At 37.7% G+C, this 26,860-nt stretch overlaps 1 protein-coding gene across 2 annotated transcripts in view; it reads right to left on the bottom strand.

Moving 5' to 3' along the window:
• Positions 1-26,468, bottom strand: part of ARMC3 (armadillo repeat containing 3) — a 115,922-nt gene extending 89,454 nt beyond the window's left edge. For both annotated transcript variants that reach the window (XM_005564794.5, XM_005564795.5), the window contains exons 1-3: positions 26,404-26,468; positions 22,590-22,638; positions 8,152-8,269 (exon numbers count right to left, since the gene is read on the bottom strand). In XM_005564794.5, coding sequence (XP_005564851.1) covers positions 8,152-8,269; positions 22,590-22,637 — 166 coding nt within the window. In that variant the 5' untranslated portion in view covers position 22,638; positions 26,404-26,468. The remainder of the gene's footprint in view (positions 1-8,151; positions 8,270-22,589; positions 22,639-26,403) is intronic.
• Between the last annotated feature and the right edge of the window lie 392 nt (positions 26,469-26,860).

Raw genomic sequence — 26,860 nt, 5'->3', positions numbered from 1 at the left:
ACAAAGAAGCTAAAAACCTTGAAAAAAGAGTAGACAAATGACTACCTAGAATAAACAGTGTAGAGAAGTCCTTAAATCACCCAACGGAGCTGACAACCACGGCACGAGAACTACGTGATGCATGTACAAGCTTCAGTAGCTGATTTCATCAACTGGAAGAAAGGTTATCAGTCATTGAAGGTCAAATGAATGAAATGAAGCAAGAAAAGAAGTTTAGAGAAAAAAGAGTGAAAAAACAAACAAACAAAGCCTCCAAGAAATATGGGACAATGTGAATAGACCAAATCTACATCTGATTGGCACACCTGAAAGGGACGGGGAGAATGGAACCAACTTGGAAAACACTCTTCAGGATATTATCCAGGAGAACTTCCCTAACCTAGCGAGGCAGGCCAACATTCAAATTCAGGAAATGCAGAGAATGCCACAATGATACTCCTCAAGAAGAGCAATTCCAAGACACATAATTGTCAGATTCACCAAGGTTGAAATGAAGGAAAAAATATTAAGGGCAGCCAGAGAGAAAGGTGGGGTTACCCACAAAGGGAAACCCATCAGACTAACAGCAAATCTCTTGAGAGAAACTCTACAAGCCAGAAGAGAGTGGGGGCTAATATTCAACATTCTTAAAGAATTTTCAACCCAGAATTTTCTATCCAGTCAAACTAAGCTTCATAAGTGAAGGAGAAATAAAATCCTCTACAGACAAGCAAATGCTGGGAGATTTTGTCACCACCAGGCCTGCCTTACAAGAGCTCCTGAAGGAAGCACTAAACATGGAAAGGAACAACCTGTACCAGCCACTGCAAAAACATGCCAAATTGTAAAGACCATCAATGCTAGGAAGAGACTGCATCAACTAATGAGCTAAATAACCAGCTAACATCATAATGACAGGATCAAGTTCACACAAAACAATATTAACCTTAAATGTAAATGGGCTAAATGCTCCAATTAAAAGACACGGACTGGCAAATTGGATAAAGAGTCAAGACCCATCAGTGTGCTGTATTCAGGAGACCCATCTCATGTGCAGAGACACACATAGGCTCAAAATAAAGGGATGGAGGAAGATCTACCAAGCAAATGGAAAACAAAAAAAAGAGGGGAGTTGCAATCCTAGTCTCTGATAAAACAGACTTTAAACCAACAAAGATCAAAAGACACAAAGAAGGCTATTACATAATGGTGAAGGGATCAATTCAACAAGAAGAGCTAACTATCCTAAATATATATGCACCCAATACAGGAGGACTCAGATTCATAAGGCAAGTCCTTAGAGACTTAGAAAGAGACTTAGACTCCCACACAATAATAATAGGAGACTTTAATACCCCACTGTCAACATTAGACAGATCAATGAGAAAGAAAGTTAACAAGGATATCCAGGAATTGAACTCAGCTCTGGACCAAGCAGACCTAAGAGACATCTACAGAACTCTCCACCCCAAATCAACAGAATATATATTCTTCTCAGCGCCACATCACACTTATTCCAAAATTGACCACATAGTTGGTAGTAAAGCACTCCTCAGCAAATGTAAAAGAACAGAAATTAAACAAACCGTCTTTCAGACCACAGTGCAATCAAACTAGAACTCAGGATTAAGAAACTCACTCAAAACCACTCAACTACATGGAAACTGAATGATCTGCCCCTGAATTACTACTGGATACATAATGAAATGAAGGCAGAAATAAAGATGTTCTTTGAAACCAATGAGAACAAAGACACAACATACCAGAATCTCTGGGACACATTTAAAGCAGTGTGTAGGGGAAATTTATAGCACTAAATGCCCACATGGGAAAGCAGGAAAGATCTAAAATCGACACCCTAACGTCACAATTAAAATAACTAGAGAAGCAAGAGAAACACATTCAAAAGCTAGCAGAAGTCAAGAAATAACTTAAGATCAGAGCAGAACTGAAGGAGATAGAGACACAAAAAACCCTCCAAAAAATCAATGAATCCAGGAGCTGCTGTTTTGAAAAGATCAAAAAATTGATGGACTGCTAGCAAGAATAATAAAGAAGAAAAGAGAGAAGAATCAAATAGATGCAATAAAAATGATAAAGGGGATATTACCACCCATCCCACAGAAATACACACTATCATCAGAGAATACTATAAACACCTCTATGTAAATAAACTAGAAAATCTAGAAGAAATGGATAAAATCCTGGACACATACACCCTCCCAAGACTAAACCAGGAAGAAGTTGAATCCCTGAATAGACCAATAATAGGTTCTGAAATTGATGCAATAATTAATAGCTTACCAAACAAAAAAAGTCCAGGACCAGACGGATTCACAGCTGAATTCCACCAGAGGTACAAAGAGGAACTGGTACCATTCCTTCTGAAACCATTCCAATTGATAGAAAAAGAAGGAATCCTCCCTAACTCATTTTATGAGGCCCACATCATCCTGATACCAAAGCCTGGTAGAGACACAACAAAAAAAGAGAATTTTAGACCAATATCCCCGATGAACATTGATGCAAAAATTCTCAATAAAATACTGGCAAACCAAATCCAGCAGCACATCAAAAAGCTTATCCACCATGATCAAGTTGGCTTCATCCCTGGGATGCAAGTCTGGTTCAACATAAACAAATCAATAAACGTAATCCAGCATGTAAACAGAACCAAAGACAAAAACCACATGATTATCTCCATAGATGCAGAAAAGGCCTTTGAGAAAATTCAACAGCCCTTCATGCTAAAAACTCTCAATAAACTAGGTATTGATGGGACATATCTCAAAATAATAAGAGATATTTATGACAAACCCACAGCCAATATCATATTGAATGGGCAAAAACTGGAAGTATTCCCTTTGAAAACTGGCACAAGACAGGAATGCCCTCTTTCACCACTCCTATTCGATATAGTATTGGAAGTTCTGTTCAGGGTAATCAGACAAGAGAAAGAAATAAAGGGTATTCATTTAAGAAAAGAGGAAGTCAAATTGTCCCTGTTTGCAGATGACATGATTGTATATTTAGAAAATCCCATCGTCTCAGCCCAAAATCTCCTTAAGCTATAAGCATCTTCAGCAGTCTCAGGATACAAAATCAATGTACAAAAATCGCAAGCATTCCTATACACCAATAACAGACAGAGAGCCAAATCATGAGTGAACTCCCATTCACAATTGCTTCAAAGAGAATAAAATACCTAGGAATCCAACTTACAAGGGATGTGAAGGAGAACTCCTTGAAGGAGAACTACAAACCACTGCTCAACGAAATAAAAGAGAACACAAACAAATGGAAGAACATTCCATGCTCATGGATAAGAAGAATTAATATTGTGAAAATGGTCATACTGCCTAAGGTAATTTACAGATTCAATTCCATCCCTATCAAGCTACCAATGACTTTCTTCACAGAACTGGAAAAAACAACTTTAAAGTTCATATGGAACCAAAAAAGAGCCTGCATTGCCAAGACAATCCTAAGCCAAAAGAACAAAGCTGGAGGCATCACACTCCCTGACTTCAAACTATATTACAAGGCTACAGTAACCAAAACAGCATGGTACTGGTACCAAAACAGACATATAGACCAATGGAACAGAATAGAGCCCCCACGAATAATACCACACATCTACAACCATCAGATCTTTGACAAACCTGACAAAAAAAAGCAATGGGGAAAGGATTCCCTATTTAATAAATGGTGCTGAGAAAACTGGCTAGCCATATGTAGAAAGCTGAAACTGGATCCCTTCCTTACATCTCATATAAAAATTAATTCAAGATGGGTTAATGACTTAAATGTTAGGCCTAAAACTATAAAGTGCAGTTCTTGAAGGTGACATGTGGTGTACTCTTGCTTTTTATCCAGTATACCAATTTCTCCCTGTTAAGGTATTTAGGACATTTATATTTAATTTGATTTTTGATATGGTTAGGTTTAAATCCACCATCTCATTATTTGTTTTTTATATGCCCCATTTTTCCATGTTTTCTTTTTTCTTCATATTCCGCCTTCTTTTCTATGTATTCTAGGAATATTACTTATTCCATTTTATTTCATTTTCTTATTTACTATTATCCTTTATTTTGTTATTTTAGTGGTTTCATTAGGGTTGCAGTATACATCTTTAACATATCACAGTCTACTTTCAAGTGCTATTAATGCACTTCACATATGAGATCCTAACAATAGTATACTTCCATTTTTTTCCCTTTCTGTCTTGGGGCTGGTGTTGCCATATATTTTGTTTATACATATGTTTCAAATTGCACAATATATGATTATTTTGTTTTAAAATAATAAATTTGCTTTTGAAGTGATTCAAATAACAAACAAAACATATATTTTGCCATTTCTAGCACTCTGTATTCTTTTTTGTAGATCCATATTTCCATCTAGTGTTATTTTCCTTCTGCCTAAAAGGCCTGTTTTTATTATAAGTAGTAGTGTAGATCTGCTGGAAATAAATTATTTTAGATTTTTTATGTTTTAAAAAAACTTCATTTCACCTAAGTTTTTGAAAGTTTTTTTCTGGATAGTAATTCTGGGTTGAAAGTTTTTATTTTTCTTTTATTCTTTAAAGATTGTTGCTCTATAGACTTCTCACTTGTGAAATTTCTGATGATAAATCATCCTTATTTATAATTTGTTATTTAATAACTATTGTCATCCTTATCTTTTTTGAATGTAACATGTTTTTACTGATTCTGGCTGCTTTTAAGATTTTCTCTTTATCACTGGTTTTAAGCAATTTGATTTTAATGTACTGCGGCATAGTTTGCTTCATATTCTTTGTACTTGGGTTTTGACAAACTTTTTGGATCCATGGACTTAGAGTTTTCATCAGACTTAGGGAAACTTTGGCCATTATTTCTTCAAATGCTTTTTCTGTCTCTGTCTCCCTTTTTCAGAGACTCCAATTACACATATAAGTTCATTAATCTTTTTATTCTGCAATGTCTAATCTGCCTTAATCAAAGCCTATGTATTTTTCATTTCAGACATTGAAGTTTTCATCTCTAGAAGTTGTATTCGGGTCTATCTTATAGCTTCCATGTTTTTACTTTCTAAACAGATAGAATACGGTTGTAATTAATCTTTCAATGTCTTTTCCTGCTAATTCTAACATGTGGGTCAATTTGATTTACTCATTGATTTATATCTTATGCATTTTTTTCTGCTTTTTTTCATGCCTCGTAATTTTTTTATTGGATGCAAGACATTGTGAATTTTACCTTCTTGGGCAATGGATATTTCTGTATTCTTAAGATTTTTTTCAGGGACAAATTAAGTTACTTGGAAGCAACCTGATCCTTTCAAGTGTTGCTTTTAATATTTACTAGGTGGTACTAGAACAGTGCGCAATCTAGGACTAATTATTTCTCATACTGAGGCAAGACTCCTCTGTGTATTCTACATAATGCTCCATGAATTCTGAGGTTTCTGCCTGACTGATGGAACAGGCGCGCTACTCCTAGCCCTCTGTGAGCACCAGGCACTGTTACCCCAATCCTTTGGCTGCCTCTTTGTCCAACTGTTTACCTCACATATACATGCTGCTCACTACTCTTCTAAATACAAGAATGGGACCCTTTACAGATCTCCTGAGTTCTCCCTCTGTGAAACTCATTCCTCTCCTTTACTCTGTTCTGAAAACTCTAAATGCCTTTATTTCTCTGGACTTTCATGTTTGTCTTCTTAACTCAGAGAGTTCCAGTGCTATGGCCAAAAAGCTCTCTGAAATCAAAAATCTGAGGCAATCATAGGGTTTACTTCCCTTGTTTCCTGCCTCTCAGTGGTCACTGCCCTTTATTGTCTGATGTTGATAGTCTTGTCAACTGTTATTTCATGTATCTGGTTTATTTCCTTCATTGTTTCCACCAATAGAGTAAGTCTACTCTACTTTCACATATTGGGTCTGTTTCATTCATTGTTTCAGGCAGTAGAGTGGTCCGTCTTGGCCAGAAGCCAAAGTCCTATCATATATTTTTTTAATTTTAGAAAACACTACTGGTATAAAACATCAGATTTAAAATTATTTCTGTATTGATTTCATAGGAAATACATTCCTATCTATTTCTTCATGTCATGCAAAAAGAGATATATAATTAGATACATGTGACAGCCAGATGATGTATAATGACTCTATTAGACTGAAAGGGATTCATGCTGCCATAGATGCACAATCCAATATCTCCCTGAAATTTGACCCAGGATTCTACACCATCCATTCAAAAAGATATAGTACCTTCCAGAAACACTCTGGTTTACATCTGGATCCTCAATGATAACCTGAGTGACAAAGCAAGGTGAGTATTGTACCCTTTGCTAATTGAATGATTTGTTGTTCTCTAATTCAATTTCCAACACAATATGTCAAATATCATTTATTTAAAACAAAATTGTCCCTATATTAGTTTGAAATGTTTTATTACAAAAATCAGTTTAGTTACATTAAACTCTCAATTAAATTAATATTCTCAATTAAACTGTCATGCAACATAATAAAAGTCTAATCTTACCATTTGTAGTAATATGAGCACTAAAATATAAGCATCTTGTATGTTTTTAAATCCTCTATGAATAAACCTTTCAATAGAACCTGATATGTAATGTTTACAGTGTTTAAATAAGCTTTGTTTTACAACATTAGTTTTGCAGAAAAGTTACAAAAACAGTACATAGAGTTTGCACATACCTCAGACCTAGTTTCCCCTATTATTAACATTTGATGTTAGTATGGTACATTTTTTACAAGTAATGAACTAATATGAAGACACTATTATTAACTAAAGTACTTAGTTATTTGGATTTCCTTAGTTTTAACCTATCATCTTCTTTCTGTCCCAGCGTCCTATGTCATTAGTCATAATGCCTCCATTATGTGAATTTCTCAGACTTGGCTGTTGTGGATAGCCATGACAGTTTAGAGGAGCATCAGCTAGGTATTTTGTACCTGAACCGGGATTTGTCTGATTTTAAAAAATCATTATTAGACTGGGGTTATGGATTTTTAAGAAAAATAACACAGAAATAAAGTGTCATTTTTATCACATGTCAAGGGCACTTATTATTAATAGGACTTATCACAGTTGGTGGGTTTTTTTTTTTTTTTGGTTGGTTGGTTGGTTTGTTTTTTGAGACAGGGTCTCTCTCTGTTGCCTAGGCTGGAGGGCAGTGGCACAATCTCAGTTCACTGCAACCTCTGCCTCTCAGGGTCAAGAGTCCTCCCACCTCAGGCTACTGAGTAGCTGGGACTGCAGACATGTGCCGTCACACATGACTTATGTTTTTATTTTTTGTAGAGGTGGGGTTTTGCCATGTTGCCAAGGCTGGTCTTGAACTCCTGGGCTCAAGTGATCCTCCCACCTCAGTCTCCCTAGTAGCTGGGACTACACTCATGCACCACCACACATGGCTAGTTTTTGTATTTTTTTTTTTGTAGGGAGGGGACTTTGACACATTGCCAAGGCTGGTGTCAAACTCCTGGGCTCAAGTGATCCACCCGCCTTGGCCTCCCAAAGTGCTAAGATTACAGACATTAGCCACCATGCCCAGATGGGTGGTGTTGATTTTGATCACCTAGCTGAGGTGTAGTGTTTGTCAGGTTTATCCATTATAAGCTTATTTTCCCCCAGTTCTATGTTGTACTGTTTGGATATAAATCACTCTGTGCACCTCCCACTCAAAGAGTGGGGAGTTATATTTCACCTTCTTGAAGTCAAGAGTGTCTACATAAACTTTTAGGAATCATTTGTCTCTTCTCTTCCATTTATTCATTCATTTATTTATATCAGTATGGACTGATGGATACTTATTTTCCACTTGGATTATAAGCCAGTACTACTTTACTTTGTTGTTCTAATTGTTCCAGCTTTGACTATTAGGAGTTCTTTTAGTTTCTGTGACATTTACAATTTCTAAAACCACAATGAAACTTTCAGAATGACTGTTCTACCCAGTGACTAAATTACTCCTTAAGATTAAGCTAGGCACTCAGGGAGAGAGATTGCTTTTAGGTAATGCATTAAATAATATTCTGGTTATCTGAAATAATTCATCTGACAGCAAATAAGTTAAAGACTAGGAAGAAAAGTGCCTAAGAGGTAGTAAATATTTTAAGAAATTAATGAAATGGAAAGATAAACTGAAAAAAGTCCAAACCTTTTAAAGCAAATTTATAAATGGCTTCACATGCTTTAGCCAAAATTTCCTCTTCTGGAGAACGAAGCATTAACACCACAGTGGCTGCTTTTTTGCTTTCAATCATTAATGGATCAAACTGAAAGGCAGAAAGAAAACTATCAGGTTCACATATGAGCTTTAAAAATCACATTAAAAATGAATGGGTCTTAAAACTTAGAGAGAATGTAATCTTGCAAAAAGGATGTGGTCACTGCCCAATAAGTGCACCACAAAGTTTTTCATTTAAAAAACATCAGCCGCTAGAGAAACAATTGTCAGCACTGGAATGCCTGGGGTATGGTGGGAAGAGCAAAATGTTTTGGAATCTGACAGGTCTAGTTTCTCAATTTAGCCATGTGGAATCAAATGAATTATGCTCCTAGAATGTCAATTTATTTTTCTGTTTGATGAGGATAATAGTACCTATCTCAAAGGTACTATCTCAAAGGAGCAAGGAAAGGAGTAGAGGCCATGTATGTAAAGCACTTAGCACATCATCTGGCGCATGACAGATGTTTACCAAATGACATATTATAATGCTTATTCAATACACAAAATCCTTGAATACCTGTATATATTTTATTTCATGACCATCTCAATCATTAATACTTGCTTTCCAACCACTAGACTCTAGAAAAGCAGGAATTACGTATGTAAAACAACAAAGCACTAGAAAAGAGCATATAACAAAATGTAAAATTGAATAAAACCTGGAACAGGGAAAATGATAATATAGTCTAAAGAAAAGTATAGGACTCTAGGAAGACCTGTGTCCTGAGAATTCATGTGTAATTGAAACGAAATGTGTAACTGAAATGAACTGTTGTTCATAGCACATAGAGGCTTTCTGTGGTCGAGGAGAAAGCAAATTATTACACTATTTTTCTTCCATTTCCAGAGACTAATGAAGGATGGAGTTCTCCTTAGGATAAGGGGAAAAAACTGTATTTCAAAGCTTTAGCTGGTTCTTTGTGTTGGCTTTCCTATATAGACATCTTACTATGTCATGGAATATTTTTAAGATTGTTTCGTTTTAGGTAGAGAATGCAGAAATACATTACTCTGATTACTCCAAGGAAACATAATTGTGTGAGTTTGGAAGAGTAAAGAAGAAAGAAGATGGCAAGAAACAATGACCTGAAAGGACATAGCCAGGATAAAACTTCCCTTTTGGAGAGAAATGGCTGCTGAATTTCAGAACAGCATTGCCTAACACCCAAAGTAAAGCTGCTGTTTTTCTATGGCTCCCTCTATACTAGAAGCTATAAGAGTTCCAAAAGTCTTGCCTGTTCTTAAACCTCTTAGACCCTTTTAGAGAAGACAAATCTTCAGTAAAATGTCAGTTGTGTACAACAGGTTGGTGGCACTTGTGTTTCTCGACATGATCCAATGAGAAAAGTTGGCTTCTAGCTGAGCCAAGAGCAATGGCTGGGATGCTGGCTGCAACACTGATCAGGAGACCTGAAGGCCCTGGAAATCCACAGAAATCTTAAGGAAGGACTTCTGAATGTAGTTAGGGTTTGGGGCTTGAGAACCATCTTCTTTAGGTCTTAAAAGGTAGCCCCAGAATTCCTGAGGACCTCACATCACCCAAGTGATACATGTGGCTCACTGACCACAGCTTTTTTCAATCTGAAAAGTTAGGAAGTTGGAGTATGATCTCTTCCAGATATAAAATTCTAGGATTTTATGAAGTGCAAAACATATGGCAGAGACAATAAATACTCTGATGAGAGTGTGGAAATTAATTTGAAACTGGGGTAAATAGAGAAAGCTCCGTGGATGCTTCAGATATGATTTGAAGAACAGATAAAATGGGATGGATGGCGATAAGAAGGAAGGATATGCAAATGAGGAAAATAACACAAGATGGTTTAAAATGGAAATAAATGTTTATTTATGGTGGATAAAATATTAGCTTGACCAAACAGAAAATATACAACAAGAAGCAGAAATAATATTGAATAATAAGAAAAAAGACCTCAGCAAATGACCTTATACCTTTCCTTCTCCTGACTGTTTATGGAAGATAATCAACAAAGATCCAAGGGAAAAGGATTATGACTCTGGAAGGTTTATATCTGGCTAGGTTATCTTTCAGATGTTCGGGCATTCACAAACTCAAAAAGTGTATCAACCATACGCTCTTAAACAAATTGCTCAGGCAAAATCTCCAGCCAAAACTTGGGAGGACCAAAATATAAAAACAACAGTGGTAGATCAAAAAATGCAGTAAAATGTATTCTGCTGTTTAGCTTACTAAATGTTGCAGATGATGTTGTAAATCATAATACAATTCTTTTCTTTTCTTTTTTTTTTTTTTTTTGAGATGGAGTCTCGCTCTGTTGCCCAGGCTAGAGTGCAATGGCGCGATCTCAGCTCACTGCAACCTCCGCCTCCTGGGTTCAAGCGATTCTCCCTGTCTCAGCCTCCTGAGTAGCTGGGATTACAGGTGTCTGATTTTTTGTATTTTAGTAGAGATGGGGTTTTACCATGTTGTCCAGGTCTCGAACTCCTGACCGCAGGGAATCCGCCCGCCTCAGCCTCCCAAAGTGCTGGGATTACAGGCATGAGCCAACTCGCCCGGCCAATGCAATTCTTAAGAAAGGATTCCTGAAGTGATAATGATTTATAAGGAAAAAAAAAAAACTAATAGCAGCTTGGAATTAAAACAGATTTTTTTTTTTCAACAAAACAGGTAAAGAAAATTTTTGGTTTTTAAAAAAGAGGCATGTTGCCTAGCTATTTTTTATTTTTACATTAATAGAAAAAATGCAGGTTAAAATGTGTATTTAATAGATAGGCTACCAACAAGTAACCAAAGTTCCACACTGCCAGAAAGAAAGGGAAACAAAGGAAAATTGCTCAATTCAGAAAAGGGACAGAAAATACAAAAGAAATTACAAGATGAAAACATAGCAAAGAAAAACCACAACTTCAAATAGAATGATAGGAATAAAATCAAATATGTCAATGATCAAAATAAACATTACTAGGGTAAATAAATCCAACTAAGTCTGTTAGATTGGATTAAAAAGCAAAATCGACTCAGTTTGTTTGTGTTATTAGGTATTTCTTCCACTTGATCTTTAATTTTATTAAAGAATATTAATTCAGATCTCTCCAACTAAGATATAGAACATTTCTAGCATCTCTAAAGGTTTCCTCACACTCCTTTCCTAAGCCACCCTGCCCCCATGAGAGAGAATCATTATTCTTTTATCTCTTCAGTTATTTAAAATAATCACTTAATTTTCCATTTTTGAACTTCATATAAGGAATTATACAACATTCACTCCTTCTTATTTGTTTTCTTTAGCTCAGTGCAATACCTATTGTAGTTCTTTCACATTTTTGCTTATATAGCTAAGTCATATTTCTTATGGCTATATAATGTATTCCATTATATAAATATACCAGTTTGGGTTCTTTTCTTTCCAGTTTGAGGAAATCATAAATCACAATGAATATTCTTTTACATGTCTTTTTGTGGATATATACATTCATTTCTCTTGGGTATATATCTAGGAATGGAATTGATGAGTCATAGGGTAGACATATATTTCCCTTTCATAGGTACTGTTGAACAGTTTTCCAAAGCGGTTTTATCAATTTACTTTCCCACCAGCTATGAATGAGAGTTCCAGTTGCTCTACATCCTCACCAATGCTTGGTATTATCAGTCTTTTTAATTTGCCTTTCCAAAGCTCTTCAATCTTGGTTTTAAGTCCATCTGCTTTTCATAGTTATTGCAGCTGGAGAAATGCCTGCTGCTACCTGCTACCTGCTACCACTATATCTAGACAGAAGAGAAGTGTTCTCATTACTTTTGAAAGTTCTCTCCTGTCTCTTTCGCTAATTCTGACTCAGTAGCATTCATCTATCATTCAGCTTTGTCTTCTGCTATTATGCTTGAGAACCCATTAATTTTTCTCTATCTGCCTATAGATTGGTTTCCTACAGCACCCACAGTGTACAGGTTCTGAGGGGTTCTTGGTAGCCAACCAGCAAGTGGTGAGAGATATAGCTTGACTTTTTCAACTACTCCCACTACAGAGATTCTTCAATTGCATTTGGATCCCCAGTCCATTTACTCCCTCTGCTTTCTCTCCCTTTATCAGCTTTCTCCCTTCTTCCCCTCTTAAGTTGCTTAGATTGTACGTTCTATTATCTGAGTAACACTTCTGCTAAACCCTAAACCTCCTTGTCTGTCTTATCATCAGATGAATCTTCTGAAACCCATACCACAAGTGAACACTAGTATTTTCTTCTTTGCATTTGTACCCAAGTGTCCAACCATTCTCAAAGAATGTTAAACTAGAAGAAAGTTAGTATCATTGTAAATTCATGACCAGCAATTGAGAGGGCCTCACTGCACACCAGGTTTCTACATTTCTTTTGTAAACTTGATTTCTCCTTCTCAAAAGAACAAAATTATTTCAAACATTTCTACTATCCTTGAACATTTAACACTCCTACTTCCCCCTTTCTTTCCTCCTCACCCAGCAAAATTTTCAGAAAAAATAAAGTTACCAGATGGAAACTCCATCAACTTCCAACTTGCAAATTCAAATCTACCTATATCTGCACATGTTCTTCTATTACATCAGAGAAAATATCCAAGGCCAATCCCTAATAGGTGCTTTGGCTTTTTTTTTACTCACTCACTTTCATTAATTAATTCATGTATTTAATAAACATTTATTGAATCCCTATTAAGTGCCAGACACTAAGACTAACACATTAGATAACTCAATCTCCTATTTTCACAGAATGGACACATTCTCATCTTATAATACTTTATATTATTAATATAATATAAATTAATAATACTTTATATTATTAATATAATATAAATTAATAATACTTTATATTATTAATATAATATAAATTAATAATACTTTATATTATTAATATAATATAAATTAATAATACTTTATATTATTAATATAATATAAATTAATAATACTTTATATTATTAATATAATATAAATTAATAATACTTTATATTATTAATCATCCCTTTTGTCTCATGAGTAGTCAACTCCTCCCTGTCTACTAAATTCCTCCATTACTTCTTTTGAATCCAACTTACAGAAGGCCAATTTAGATGCAACACAATGAAGTTATTTTCAGTGTAAGTTTGATGAGTTTTGAGGAATGTATACATCAGACCACTCCAAACAATATGTGAAGAATTCCATGCCCCAAAACATTCTCTCTTGCCTCATTGCAGTTAATTCCCCTCCTATGACTGGTCCCAGACAACCACTGATCTCCTTTCTTTCACTACAGATCAGTTTCGCCTGTCCTATAATTTAGTAGTAATGAAATTACTACATAGGGACCCTTTGTGTAGGCTTCTTTCATGTGGCAGAATATTTCTGGGATCCATGTTTCAGGGATCTCATTTGTTTTTGCCTTTCTTTTTACTGCTGAGTAGTATCCCATTGTATATCACAATTTGTTTATCCATTCAACTGTCGATGGACCTCTGGGTTGTTTCAGGTTGGAGCCATTATGTATAAAAGCTGCCATGCACATTTTTATACAAGTCTTCTTATGGACAAATGTTTTCATTTCTCTTGAGCAAATGCCTAGAAGTAAAATTTCTGGCTTGTCTGGCAAGTGCATGTTTAACTTTGTAAAAAAATATAATTCTGGGGCGCTGCAGCTCATGGCTGTAATCCCAGCACTTTGGGAGGCTGAGGTGGGAGAATCACTTGAGGCCAAGAGTTCAAGACCAGCCTGGGCAACATAGTGAGACCCTATCTCTACAAAAAGTTAAAAAATTAGCCAGGTGTGGTGGCGCGCACCTGTAGTCCTAGCTACTTGGGAGGCTGAAGTGGGAGGATTGCTTGACCCAGGAGTTCAAGTCTGCAGTGAACTACAATCATACCACTGCATTCCAGCCTGGGCAACAGAGTGAGACCCTGTCTCAAAAAAGAAAAAAATACAATTTAGTTTTCCAAAGTAGTTCTACCATTTGCATTCCCATCAGCAATGTATCTGTATCCAACATAGTACTTTTATCTCTTCAGTTATTTAGGTCTTAATTTGTCTCAGGAATGCTTCACAGTTTTCAGCATATAGGTATTGATTTTATTTTGTTAAACAAATGTCTAAGTATTTCATTGTTTCTTATGCTATCGCATAGCCTTTTTTGCCATCATGTATCTTAAACTTGTGTTATTAGGTGAATAACACTTAGGACCATTAGAAAAATAAACCTTTGTATCATTATAAAATGTCCATCTTTTTCTCAGGTAATATTCTTTGTCCTGCAATTGTAATATATTTCATTTGGTATTAACATAGGTGCTCCAGATTTCTTATGATTAGTGTTTGCATGGTATATATCTTTTATTATGTTTTTATTTTTATGTGTACCTTTATACATAAAGGAGGATTCTTATAGACAGGTTAGACTTGAGTCTTGCTTTTTTACTCAGTTGGACAATCACTTTTTATTGGAATATTAGATTATTTATATCCAATGTGGTTATTGATATGGTTGGGTTTTAATTGATCATCTTGCTATTTGTTTTCACTTTGTCACATTTGCTCCCTGTTCCTTTTATCCTGCCTTTTCTCAGTTAATTTGCTATTTTTTAGTATCCCATTTTACCTCCTCTGTTGGCTTATTAACTGATTTTCTCCTGGTTATAGGTCACATTTTCCTTTTTTGCATACCTAATAATTTTGTATTGGATACTGGGCGTTGTGAAAATTATGTAGCTGAACATCTAGATTTTTTTGGGGGCTGGGGGAGGAGTAGTGTTCCTTAAAGTATATTGAAGTTTGTTCTGGCAGGCAGTTGTTTTACTTATGGATCAGGTTAATCTATTTAAAGCCTGTCTTTAAGCTTTATTAGGTAGGGCAGGACTAGAGAAACCTTTACTGTGGGGCTGGGTTTAGCCACACGACTATTAAGGCATGGCTTTTCTGGGGACTCTTCTCAATGCCCCAGGTATTCAATAAGACCCTCCATGCCTTCCAAGCAAATTACGTGCTTCCCAGACCGGTGTGAGCTCTAGAAAGGATGTGACTTACAGCACCCTGAGAGTTGTCCATGCATGTCCTTCGCCATGTGGAGTTTCACCCCATACAAATTAGAATTCAGAGAATCCAGAGGACCGTTAACAGGATTTCTGGAGCTATTGTGGTATGTTGGTCTGTTCTTTTTGGTACTCTACCCTGCAAACTGCAGCCACCTTATCCTCCCTGAACTCTGATTTCTTGAAACTCTTTTATTTTAAAATAAAAACCAACTTTCCTTAGATAGTAATCATCCTCCATATACCACATTACACTTCCTTGTCTTTCACAATCAAAAACCTTACGAATATTTACTTGTCTCATTCTCACTCCTTGCTGCACATATCCAATTTTTCACCCTCATTAACTTACCAAAATAGTTCTCACTAAAGCCACCATGTGGGAGCACCATGTCACCCAGGACTTCTTGAGAGTTTTATTTCATTTCTAAAGAAAATAATACAATAATACTTGAAACTATAGAGAGTTATGGTGTATTTAATTGTCAGGCCTCCATCTCTCTTTTTATTGTTTTTATTCATGGTGGTTTGGGGGTTGAAATTCCTTGGATGACTGGGCTTGCCTGCTTGCTTTTCTTTCTCTTCTTCCACAGCTGTTATTTTTCAGAATTTAACACACTGCATTGTCTTTGATTTACACGTCTGCTTCAGTATATTGTACTTCCATTCGCTCCGTTGCTCAGGCTTGATTTCTCAACTTGTCCCCTTCTCACACTCCACGTCCTACCCATCAGCATATCCTGCCAGCTCGACCTTCAAAGCTCCTCCTCACTCTGGCCACATCTCTCATCTTCTTCATGGTGACTTCCTGGGTCCGAGCTGCCATTAGATCTTAACTGCACATATCCAATCTGACTTGTAACATCTTTCAAGCTGCTCTTCCAGTTTTCATGTTTCTTCCACATTGTAGCTAGAACAATCTTATTTTTCATTTTAAATACAAATCAGATGTCACTACTCCTCTCTTTGTCACATTCCAATGAATTCTCCTTTGTGCACATTAGGAAAAAATCCAACTTGCTTAACATAGCCTAATGTCCTACATGGTCGTCACCATCTCGCCATCTTTGTGACCCCCTCCTACAACTTGCTCACTAATCTCCTGCCACACTAACCTTCCTGGCATTCCTCAAACACACTGCATAAGGCAGTGTGGTCTGGCTGGGGTCCCCTCCCAGATATTTGCACAGAATACCCCATCGTTTCATTTAAGTGTGTTTTGGTTGAGATCCCACCAAGAAGGCCTGCCCTGACCAAGATTCTATTTAAAGAGGCCTCATCACACTCCTTACCATATCTGACTTTATTTTTCTTCATTCATCGTATCACTACCTGAATTATATTGTTATTAATTGACTGTTTCTCCCACTATAATATAAGCTGCCTTGGGGCCTGAACTTTCCTTTCTCCCCATCTTTATGGCCAGGATGTGGAAGAATGCTTGCATATGGTAGGCACTCTATATTTGCCCAGCAAATAAATACATTTCTTCAGGCAAAGGGCCATGCTGTTTCTCTGTCTCCATCACCTATGGACAATACCTGGAAGATGGAAGTACTTGGAAAATGTCTGTAAACGAATGTATTAAAGTGCCCCTGGAAACTTTTTCTATTCTTGTGGCCTTAAAGTGCCTTAACTGTGTACTGTTTGCTGATGTCAGGAGAGAGGGCTCTGAATCTGAGGTCCATGGGGCTATCAGTAGGCTTTGGGGGCACATTCTCTATGTGAAATTACATGTAAAACACTTGGAGTACATTTCAGAGGGAGGAGGGTCCACAGTTCCCAACCTACCTTCAAAAGGCTCCTTGATTGCCCCGCAAACTCCTAAAAACCACAGCCTTAGATCGTCTTCACCACTTATGGCACCTTCCCTCATGTCCCAGCTGGCCATCTTCTCTACCAACCCACATCCAAAACAGATTTCCCTTCCCTCTTGGAACTTTCATCCCAGAGACCTCTCATGTTTCTATATTTTTCAAGCTGATTATATAAGCATGTGAATAAGAATACAATGGTTAAGCACAGGTATGTCATGATCGCCATAGAAAAACAAGTCTCAGAGGAGTAGGTACAGTACACGAAAATACATTTAAACATAAGCTTTAGTAAATATCATCTAATAGTCACATGTTATTTAAATGTGATTCTATAATAATTAAAATTAATTTTAAAGACCAGGTTCAGTGAGTCATGCTTGTAATCCCAGCACTTTGGGAGGCCGAGGTGGGAAGATCTCTTGAGCCCAGGAGTTCGAGACCAGCCTGGGCAACAGAGTGAGACCCTGTCTCTACAAAACATACAAAAATTAGCCGGGTATGGTGGTGTGTGCCTTTAGTCCCAGCTACTCAAGAGGCTGAGCAGGGAGGATCACTTGAGCCTGGGAGGTAGAGGCTGCAGTGAGCCATGATTGTGCCATTGCACTCCAGCCTGGGAGACAGAGCAAGACCCTGTCTCAAAAAAAGAAAAAAAAAAAAAAAAAAGAAAAAGAAGAAAAAGATAATATGGGGGATGAGAAGCTTAAAGGGAAGCTTGAGACTGTAAGAGTTGCCATCCAATGGGCTGACAAAGAAGGGGAAATACCAATGTTTGGCAGAGAGTAGAGAAACTTGGCATGACACTTGTTTCTCCTACAGAGCCTGTACCATTATAGTAATTTTTTTATTAAAAAGGGCACTGAGAATAAAATGATAATGATAACAGAGTGCCACGTGACTAAATAAATAATACTGTGCTGTCATTACATATCCCATCTGCTTTCCCATAAGAAAGTCACAGTCACCAACAAGCTTGTTGAGAAACTATAATTTCACACTCTTTGCAAAAATAAATGATAAAACAAAATTATTTACAAAAAGAATGAAAGAAAATGGAAGCATTTTGGCTAAGTTTTGAATTTTAAGCCCAGTCCATTAGAGTGGCCATAGGCTTCTAGACATATTTTTATGTCTCTGTTAAGGAATAATACTGCCTAGAATAGTGCTGTCCAATAGCACTTCAGCAATGAAAATGTTCTGATTTTGTGCTATCCAATATGGTAGTCACAGGTCACAAGCGGTTCTTTATTCTTTAGCATTTGAAATGTACCTAATGTGACTGAGAATCTGAATTTTTAACTTCTTTTTAAAAAAAATAGAGACAGAATCTTGCTGTTTTTCCCAGGCTGATCTTGAACTCCTGGCTTCAAGCGATCCTCCCACCTCAGCCTCCCAAAGTGCTGGGATTACAGATGTGACCCATTGCACCTAGCCTTTAAAATTAATAATTTTAATCATTGTAAGTTCAAATTTTAATAACCACATGTGCCTAGTGGTTGTAGTATTGGCACAGGTCTAAAAAAAAATACAAAATTACAAAGATGACCTCAGTGAAAATAGAGATCATCACAGTTGAGTGATTTTTACGGTGCCAATAAGTACAAATAAAAGGCTTTTAAAATTTCAATTTCAATATGTTTACAACAGCAGTCGTCCCAGATCATGAGGCACTAATTGTATAGGAAAAGAGAGAGAGATAAACAGGAGGAGGTAGACAGCATTCATCTAATAGGAACTTTCAGTAGAGAATATCTAGACATCAGTAAAAATTTGCTAAAATGTCTAAAGATTAAAATGAAAGTAGCTAAAATAGCTTTTAGTTTGCTTTATAACCTGATCAAAGTAGCAAACTTTTGGAGTAAGATGAGCAAGCTGAAAATTATCTATATGGTTTTATATAGGTATATTGTTTATGAATTTATATTTTTTATTAATTCATAGTGTTTAACTGTGAGGAGGGAGAAAGATGGGAAAAGAAGTTCATACAACTTCTTTACATAGCAAAATAAGTGATAAAATTATTTACAAGAAGAATGAAAGTAAATGGAAGCATTCTGGCTAAACTTTGAATTTTAAGCCCAGTCAATTTGAGTGGCCATAGGCTTCTAGAATATTTTTATGTCTCTGTTAAGGAATAATACTATCTAGAATAGTGCTGTCCAATAGGCTTTCAATGATAAAAATGTTCTGATTCTGTGCTGCCCAATAGGGCAGGCACAGGCCATTTATGTATTTATCTTTTAAAGTCCACAGTACTGTTGTCAGTCTATGACAAAGAATGAAAGGTTGAGTTCTGAGATTGATGAAGGAGGTCCAGGAAAACCCAGGAGACCTCACCCTCTTCCCAGGAATTGGATTTGGTTGTGCGGCTGAGGGGGCATGTTCTACTATTTTCCATTGCTGTGATTCTATACTCACCCTGCTTAGCTTCCTGTGTGCATTTAACTAAGGAAAGAAAGTCCTGACTCATTAGCATAAATATTCAGTTAACTTGATACTTAATCATTATGGTTCCAGGGCCAGGTCATCATCTCTTGGGAGTTTAGATCTTGTGGCTTTATCCACCGAAGCTCAATCACCTCTGAAATATTAAAAGACTACAATTTCCATGCTTGCAAACTCAAAGATCTGACCATAAATTATGATGGCCACACACCAGGCCTCAGGAGACTTCAGTGGCCAGCTGGTCTTCCATGCTTCATCCCTGACTTCCCTGTCTCCTTTGACAGTTCATACAAACTTGTTCAGTTCTGTAGAATGATGAACAGCACCCTCGACTACATCATTAATAACAACATCTACCAAGCTCTTACCTAATGCCAGGCACTGTTCTAAGCATCTTACATTTATCTAACCTTACTTCACTGATGTGAGTGGGTCTTCCTATGAATTAAGCAGTATCACATCCTCACTGTGGTGCACAGAGGTTAGAAAGTTCACCCAAGTTCACAGATGGGCAGAAGTGGATAATGGAGTAAGGACCCAAACTCAGGTGGGATAGCCCCAGAGCCTGTACTCTTAGTCACTGGATATCTTGCCTTATACTAAATCAGGCCTAGTAGAGTCATTTCTATTAGGAATTCTTTTATGCAATATTCCACCGTAAATTTTCCTTTTATTAAAGCATCACAAACAGCCTTTTGGCCAGATATGAAAATGATTTGGAAAGGAAGAATATAGTTGTATTGGTTGATCAAGCCATATCTTTTCCATATGTAGGCATCTTCTTAGTTAGTGTCTCTTTCATGAGAAGAAGATGTAAATCAGTACCATATATGCGTATATTAATGTTACTACAAATGAGAATATTAAGAAAAGCAAAGGGAGCTTTTTGTTTTAATCCTATTGCCAACACTTTTCTTGCTGTCTTTATTACTCATTTTAACCTGTAGAGGAAAGTCTGATAAAAATTAAAGTCTTTGGAAACAATATATCTAGGAAACGTATAAGACGCAAATTGCCATTAGTTGACAGAGAAAAGTTTATTTTCTTAAGTAGTTATATTTCTTTTTAAATGTGGTTTTCATTTACAATGTATAGAATAAACCTTTATTGACTTTAGAGGTATATTCTGGAACAAGTTCCAGGTTAAGATACTGTAAATTGTGGCATACTGCTTTGAAGTATGAGAACAAATACTGTAGAAAAGGGCTTATATATTATTTTAATACCACTCTGTCAGTTTTTGTTTGTTTGTTTGTTTGTTTTTTGAGATGGAGTCTCGCTCTGTCGCCCAGGCTGCAGTGCAGTGTCGGGATCTCGGCTCACTGCAAGCTCCGCCTCCCAGGTTCATGCCATTCTCCTGCCTCAGCCTTCTGAGTAGCTGGGACTACAGGCACCCACCACCACGCCCGGCTAATTTTTTGTATTTTTAGTGGAGATGGGTTTTCACTGTGTTAGCCAGGATGGTCTCGATCTCCTAACCTCGTGATCCCTCGGGACTCCCAACACTCTGTCAGTTTTACAGTCAGAGTAGAAGGGTGGAAGTCCCCTGGGAAAGACAAGGAAAAGTAAGGACCATTGGTCAATGTTACACCCGCCATTGGCTACCTCCTAGGCTGTTGGGAGCTGAGGGAGCAAGAACTCTATTTTGTTAACCACTAGGACTGTGTTTCTCAAGTTCTCCATGGTGTCCCCAAGGATTGGAGTCCAGAGGAGGATATCAGCAAGACATTATGAAGTTATAGGAAGTGTATTGGACACATACATCTATTGTTTATTAGTCCCATAATTCTAATTTTAATCAGAATATGTTTTTGCTAATAAGATGCCAATAATGCTATTTGGTAGCAAAAAGAGGGGTAATACAAACCTTGGATGCGATGAAAAAAATAAGAGAATCTGCAACATTTTAGGAATGTGTCCTAAGAGAAGCAGCCAGAATGATGAAATATCATGAGCTCACAATGCCTACCCCTGCAAAGGCTTCCTGGACCCAGGAAGACAGGCACTTCTGTAGATTTTGTTCCCAACTGTATTGAAGTATCATACCTAGAGGATTGCACAGGGGCGCGTGTGTGTGTCTCAGAAGCAGAGTCCAGAGGATTCTCATGATAATAGATCTTATTTTCCAAGTGCTATGTGCCAGGCACTAAGACCTTTATGTAACTTATTCTGTTTTAAATCATACAACAACAGGAATGAGTTGGATATTACGATTCCCATTTTGGAGCTTAAAAAAAAAAAACGAAATAACTTGGCCAAATTTGGCAAATTGGCCACAATAACACAGTTGGCAAGAGGCAGAGCTGGCTCAAGGCCCCCAGGGTCTTAACCACAAAGCTCTCAAGGCTGGGGGCAGACTTCTGCTATTAGCCCAGTTTCCTTCAAATTTGAAATTTCTGTGAGTCTGTGGACTCACTCATTTCTTTTCTAATCTTGTTTTATCTGAAGGAAATCACACCAAATGTCCGTTTCAAAATAAGTTTCTAAACTGAAAATTGTCAAAGGTCATTTTTCACTTTTAATACAACCTTTCAAGAATTGATAAGCTTTAAAGCGATAAGATAAAATCCTGTTTTTAAAGAGAGAGAAGAGCTTTTAGTGGGGAATGAATTAGCATTTGGAATAAAGATGATGATTCCAGACTAGTCTCTCGATAGAATTGGAAAGGATAGGGACTTCTCATGTGCAATGGTCATCACCAGACAACCTTATACACATATCTAATAGCTATCGCAGAACTTCCAGTTATTTTTGAAAATTCACTTCATTAATTAACATAAATGAGAGGCTGGCAAATGTAAATGGTAAGTATTTAAAAGAACAACCCAAACTATTTATTCATTAACTAGGCTATAAACATGCCATCTACATACTGGAAAAGCTAATAATTACTCTCTAATTGTGCTAATTATATAATGACAATGTTGTAAATGTTTGTTTATATAATGTTAGATTTCTCTGACTAATCTTATCATTAGTCAGACTTTGGACTTCTGCCATCGCGTATTCATGTATATACTGGTACATGCCAAACTGTGTGAACAATTTATTTTTATAACTGGTTGTTAAAGTGCTACTAATATTCAAATCAGAAACTTACCACATCCTTAGGAGGAGGCTCTACTTCCTTCTTTATCTTTTTACCCATCCTGGAAAAAGATGCAATATATGTTAAAGTGACATTTGCACATACATTTCTCAATTACCTGTGCCCTTGACAGGAGGTTTCTTTTCTCCTTTAAATTTTTACCTCCTAAAACACAATGCAATACGTGTAGAAATTATCACATATATACAAATATGTCACCTACATCCCAATTTCAAACTCTGCAATTTTAAGGAACTTATTGATAAGATCATTGAGCGTTAGTCCTGGCTTTCAGTTTAGAAAGGAGGTGAATATATTAGTGGCATAACTTAAATAACAAGAAATCATTTAGCTTTTTTATAGCTTGCTTATGATGGGCCTAAGAGACTAAGCCCATCAAGTAACTTTTGAGACCTGCAAGAGTGTTTGTGCCACAAGGCAGAGGTTTTTGTCTATTTTCTTTTACTGATGTATCCCAAACACCTACAACAGTGTCTGGTACATAATCGACATTTGATATTTATAAACCTCATTAACTCCATTTTTCCTAGGAGTAAAGATCTTATAAATGGTATACAAAATCTACCAGATCTGAATCAACATTTTTGTCCTTTCCCTGGATAATAAAAAGTTTTCTCTCATATAATCCACAGCTCAGTAAAAAAGCAATAAAAAAATCTGAAGAGATACATCCTGGGAAAACTGAGGTTACTTCCTTTCTACTTGTCCTCATATGTCCATGTCTGTGTGGAAAGAGTGAAAGGAATGGGATTTATGCTTAGTTAACATACCACAGAGGAGTAACCCAGCCAGGGTTCAAAGAACTTTTCAGGCCGGGCGGGTGGCTCACGCCTGTAAATCCCAGCTCTTTGGGAGGCTGAGGTGGGTGGGTCATGAGGTCAGGAGTTTGAGACCATCCTGGCCAATATAGTGAAATCCTGTCTCTACTAAAATTACAAAAATCAGCTGGGTGTGGTGGCATGTGCCTTGTAGTCCCAGCTACTCAGGAGGCTGAGGCATGAGAATCACTTGAACCTGGGAGGTGGAGGCTGCCGTGAGCCGAGATCGTGCCACTGCACTCCAGCCTGGGCAACAGAGTGAGACTCTGTCTCAAAAAAAAAAAAAATTTCAAGATGTTAATGTCTATTAGAATAACCCAGGAAATCTATCTAGTTTTCTTCAATGAGAGTTTGTGGAATTATGTTCGGCATCAGAGCCATCTTAAACGGTATATCGTAGGAGCAATCTTAAATGGTATATCGTAGCCTTAAGGAAATTACTATAGTCTCAGTAGAAATCCTAGGAAGTAGAAAATCCTTGGGGAGAATCTACAGTGTGAGGGTTAGCTCAAATTGCATGTCAAGGATCAAAAGCAACCCCTAGCATTAGAGACACCAGAATTTATTACATACATTAAAAAGCCACGTCTTCATAGAAACTCCTAGATGCTTCTGAAAGGCATCTATTCCAGGTCTCTAACTTCAGACCACACTACTTTTAAGATTTTTGAGGATCTGTGCAAGCTTATTCACACTATAGCCAATATACTAAAATGTTAAAATGCATCGCCCATTAAATGTCATTTGCATCATAAAAACTTTTGAAATTTGTATTCAAAATTACTCAGCAAACAGTACATACACCTGGAAATTCTTGTAAAATGAGAAAATTGTTTTCAAATGTAATAAAAATTTATATTAATAAAACATTTAATTAACCTTAATTTTTCAGTTCTCTTTTCATATTTTAAAGTCAATATAAGCATTTTTTTCCAAATCTCAAACATCTTCCTTAGGTGCTTGAAAAGTGAACAGGCCCTAGACCTTGTGCCTATAATATTTCAGGCAGACATGCAGAAACTATTCTGGGCAAATGAGAATCTATCCTACAATTAATCTCTGGGGGAAAAAAAAAAAAGAGTTTATAGCACTCTATAACCAGTTCCAAGACAGAGCAGCCTTTGATTTATAAAAGAATTGCTTATGAATAATATTCAGGAAGCAATTAAATTACACCTGCATAAAGTTGTTTTAAATCATCTGATTTTCACGTAGGAACTAATTTTTCCTACTTCGAGATAGTGTTTTTGAGCAATTGCATAGTGCAGAGGTTAGAAGAGCTTACACAGACAGTATTGCAATGATAGAGTGTCTCCTAAACTAGAGAATGAAGTTGTTTTATCATGACCCGGCATGGTGGCTCACTCCTGTAATCCCAGCACTTTGGGAGGCTGAGGCGAGTGGATCACTTGAGGTCAGGAGTTCAAGACCAGCCTGGACAACATGGCAAAACCCTGTCTCTACTAAAAATACAAAAATTAGCCTGGAGTGGCAGTGGCATGTGCCTGTAGTCCCAGCTACTGGGGAGGCTGAGGCAAGAGAAACACTTGAGGCCGGGAGGCGGAGGTTGCAATGAGCTGAGATCACGCCATTGCACTCCAGCCTGGGTGACAGAGTGAGACTCTGTCTCCCCCCCAGAAAAAAGCCTATGTGTTTTATCACCATACTGGGTATGATAGTTAATGGAGGAGAGACTGAACAGCTGACATAGGCCCGTGGCAATGAGCTATGGAGATGATCCTTACGAGGGTAATACATTTCACTGTGGAGAATTTGGAAAACAAGGGCACAATGAATAAAATAAAAATCACCTAAAGATAAGCTCAGAGAGATCAATACTATTTCTTTTCTTTTATTTTTTCTTTTTCTTTTTTCTTTTGAGACAGTCTCACTCTGTTGCCCAGGCTGGAGAGTGACCTGATCTCAGCTCACTGCAACCTTCACCTCCCAGGTTTAGGTGATTCTTCTGCCTCAGCCTCCTGAGTAGCTGGGATTACAGACACTTGCCACCACGCCCAGCTAATTTTTGTATTTTCAGTAGAGATGGGTTTCCCCACATTAACCAGGTTGGTCTCAAACTCCTGACTTCAGGCGATCCACCTGCCTCAGCCTCCCAAAGTGCTGGGGTTACAGGCGTGAGCCACCGTGCCCGGCTTTGTGTGTTTTTCTAAAGCAATTTTAACATCTCTGTCTGAATTTATATCCCCTACTTTCACCTTCCCTTCCTGGGTTCATATTCCTACTAAATTATTAAATTAACAAACTCATGAAGTCTCAGTTTCCCTTCATTGCTTCAGTCATCTCCAGTGGATCAGCATAGCATGCCATTTCAAATATTTTAAAATCCATTAGCTATCTAGCCAGTCTCTGATTATTGAAATTTGTTTCTAATTTTCTGCAAATACAGACAGGGCTGCAAAGAACGTCCTTGAACATAAAATTTTCATCCATATCCCCAACTATTTCTTTAGGATAAATCTCTAGCAGTAAATTAACTGTGTGAAAACTTCAGGGCATTGGATATGCAAACAATTCTTCTCTAAAAATGCATCTTCTTGACTACTGGAGCCATTTTTTTTCACGAGTTGATTGGTCCTTTGTATTTGTTCCTCGTGAATGTTCAGCCTATGATTTTAAATATTTTCTAATGAGTTCTGCTTTGAGAAGATTTAAGGAGGAGTAGGGCTCGAGAAATCCAGGCTACTTCTGAGTTGCTCACGGTCAAGTAACGGAATCTGACTTGATCTCACCTCAGATCCCCTCTTGGGCCTCAGTTTTGTCACCTGTTGAATGGGAGGTGGCGGGATGCTTAGGAAACCCACCCCAAGCCCCGTCTAACCCTGCGGGCATGGGCAGGAACCAACAACGCCCAGCAAGGTGTTGCCTCACTGACCCCAGCAGTCTGCGCCCACGTGGCATCTTCTCCTTTCCCAGGTTTTCCCAGGTAGGAGGCCTTGGGCCTCCCTACCCTGAGGGGCTAACTTTACCTGCCGGGAGATCCCGCCGAGTAGCTGCTCCGCAAACCCAGCAGACGCCCCGGGCGCGAACCCCCAGTCCCTTGTTGTGCCTCGTTGCTAGGCGACGCTGCGCCGCGCCTGCGCAACTGAGCCCTGGGAACGCACGGGGCTGTGAGGGCGCCCATTGTCCCGCCGAGGGCAGCGGTCAGTGCGGGAGGAGCCAAGTGCGTCCGCGATTACCTGAATCCAGTGCTTTAGGGGAGAATGGAAACTGGGGGTGGAAGCTGTAAATCAGGAGGCAGTTCAGCCTCAGCTTCTGGCCCGAGGACTGGCTGTAGGTTCAAATACGCAAACACTATTGCATTCTTCCAAATACAGGCGTCAGCCAGAATCTGTGTGCAGATGAAACCCACATCAGCCACCTCCCACTCAGGCTCCGTTAAGCTGTAGACCTGCACTGCCACGTTTCCCTGCACTAGGATGTCCA

The sequence above is a fragment of the Macaca fascicularis genome, chromosome 9, assembly GCF_037993035.2.
Source record: "Macaca fascicularis isolate 582-1 chromosome 9, T2T-MFA8v1.1".
Classification (NCBI taxonomy): domain Eukaryota; kingdom Metazoa; phylum Chordata; class Mammalia; order Primates; family Cercopithecidae; genus Macaca; species Macaca fascicularis.
Note: the sequence above shows the minus strand (reverse complement) of the source record. Positions and strands in the feature narration are given on the sequence as shown.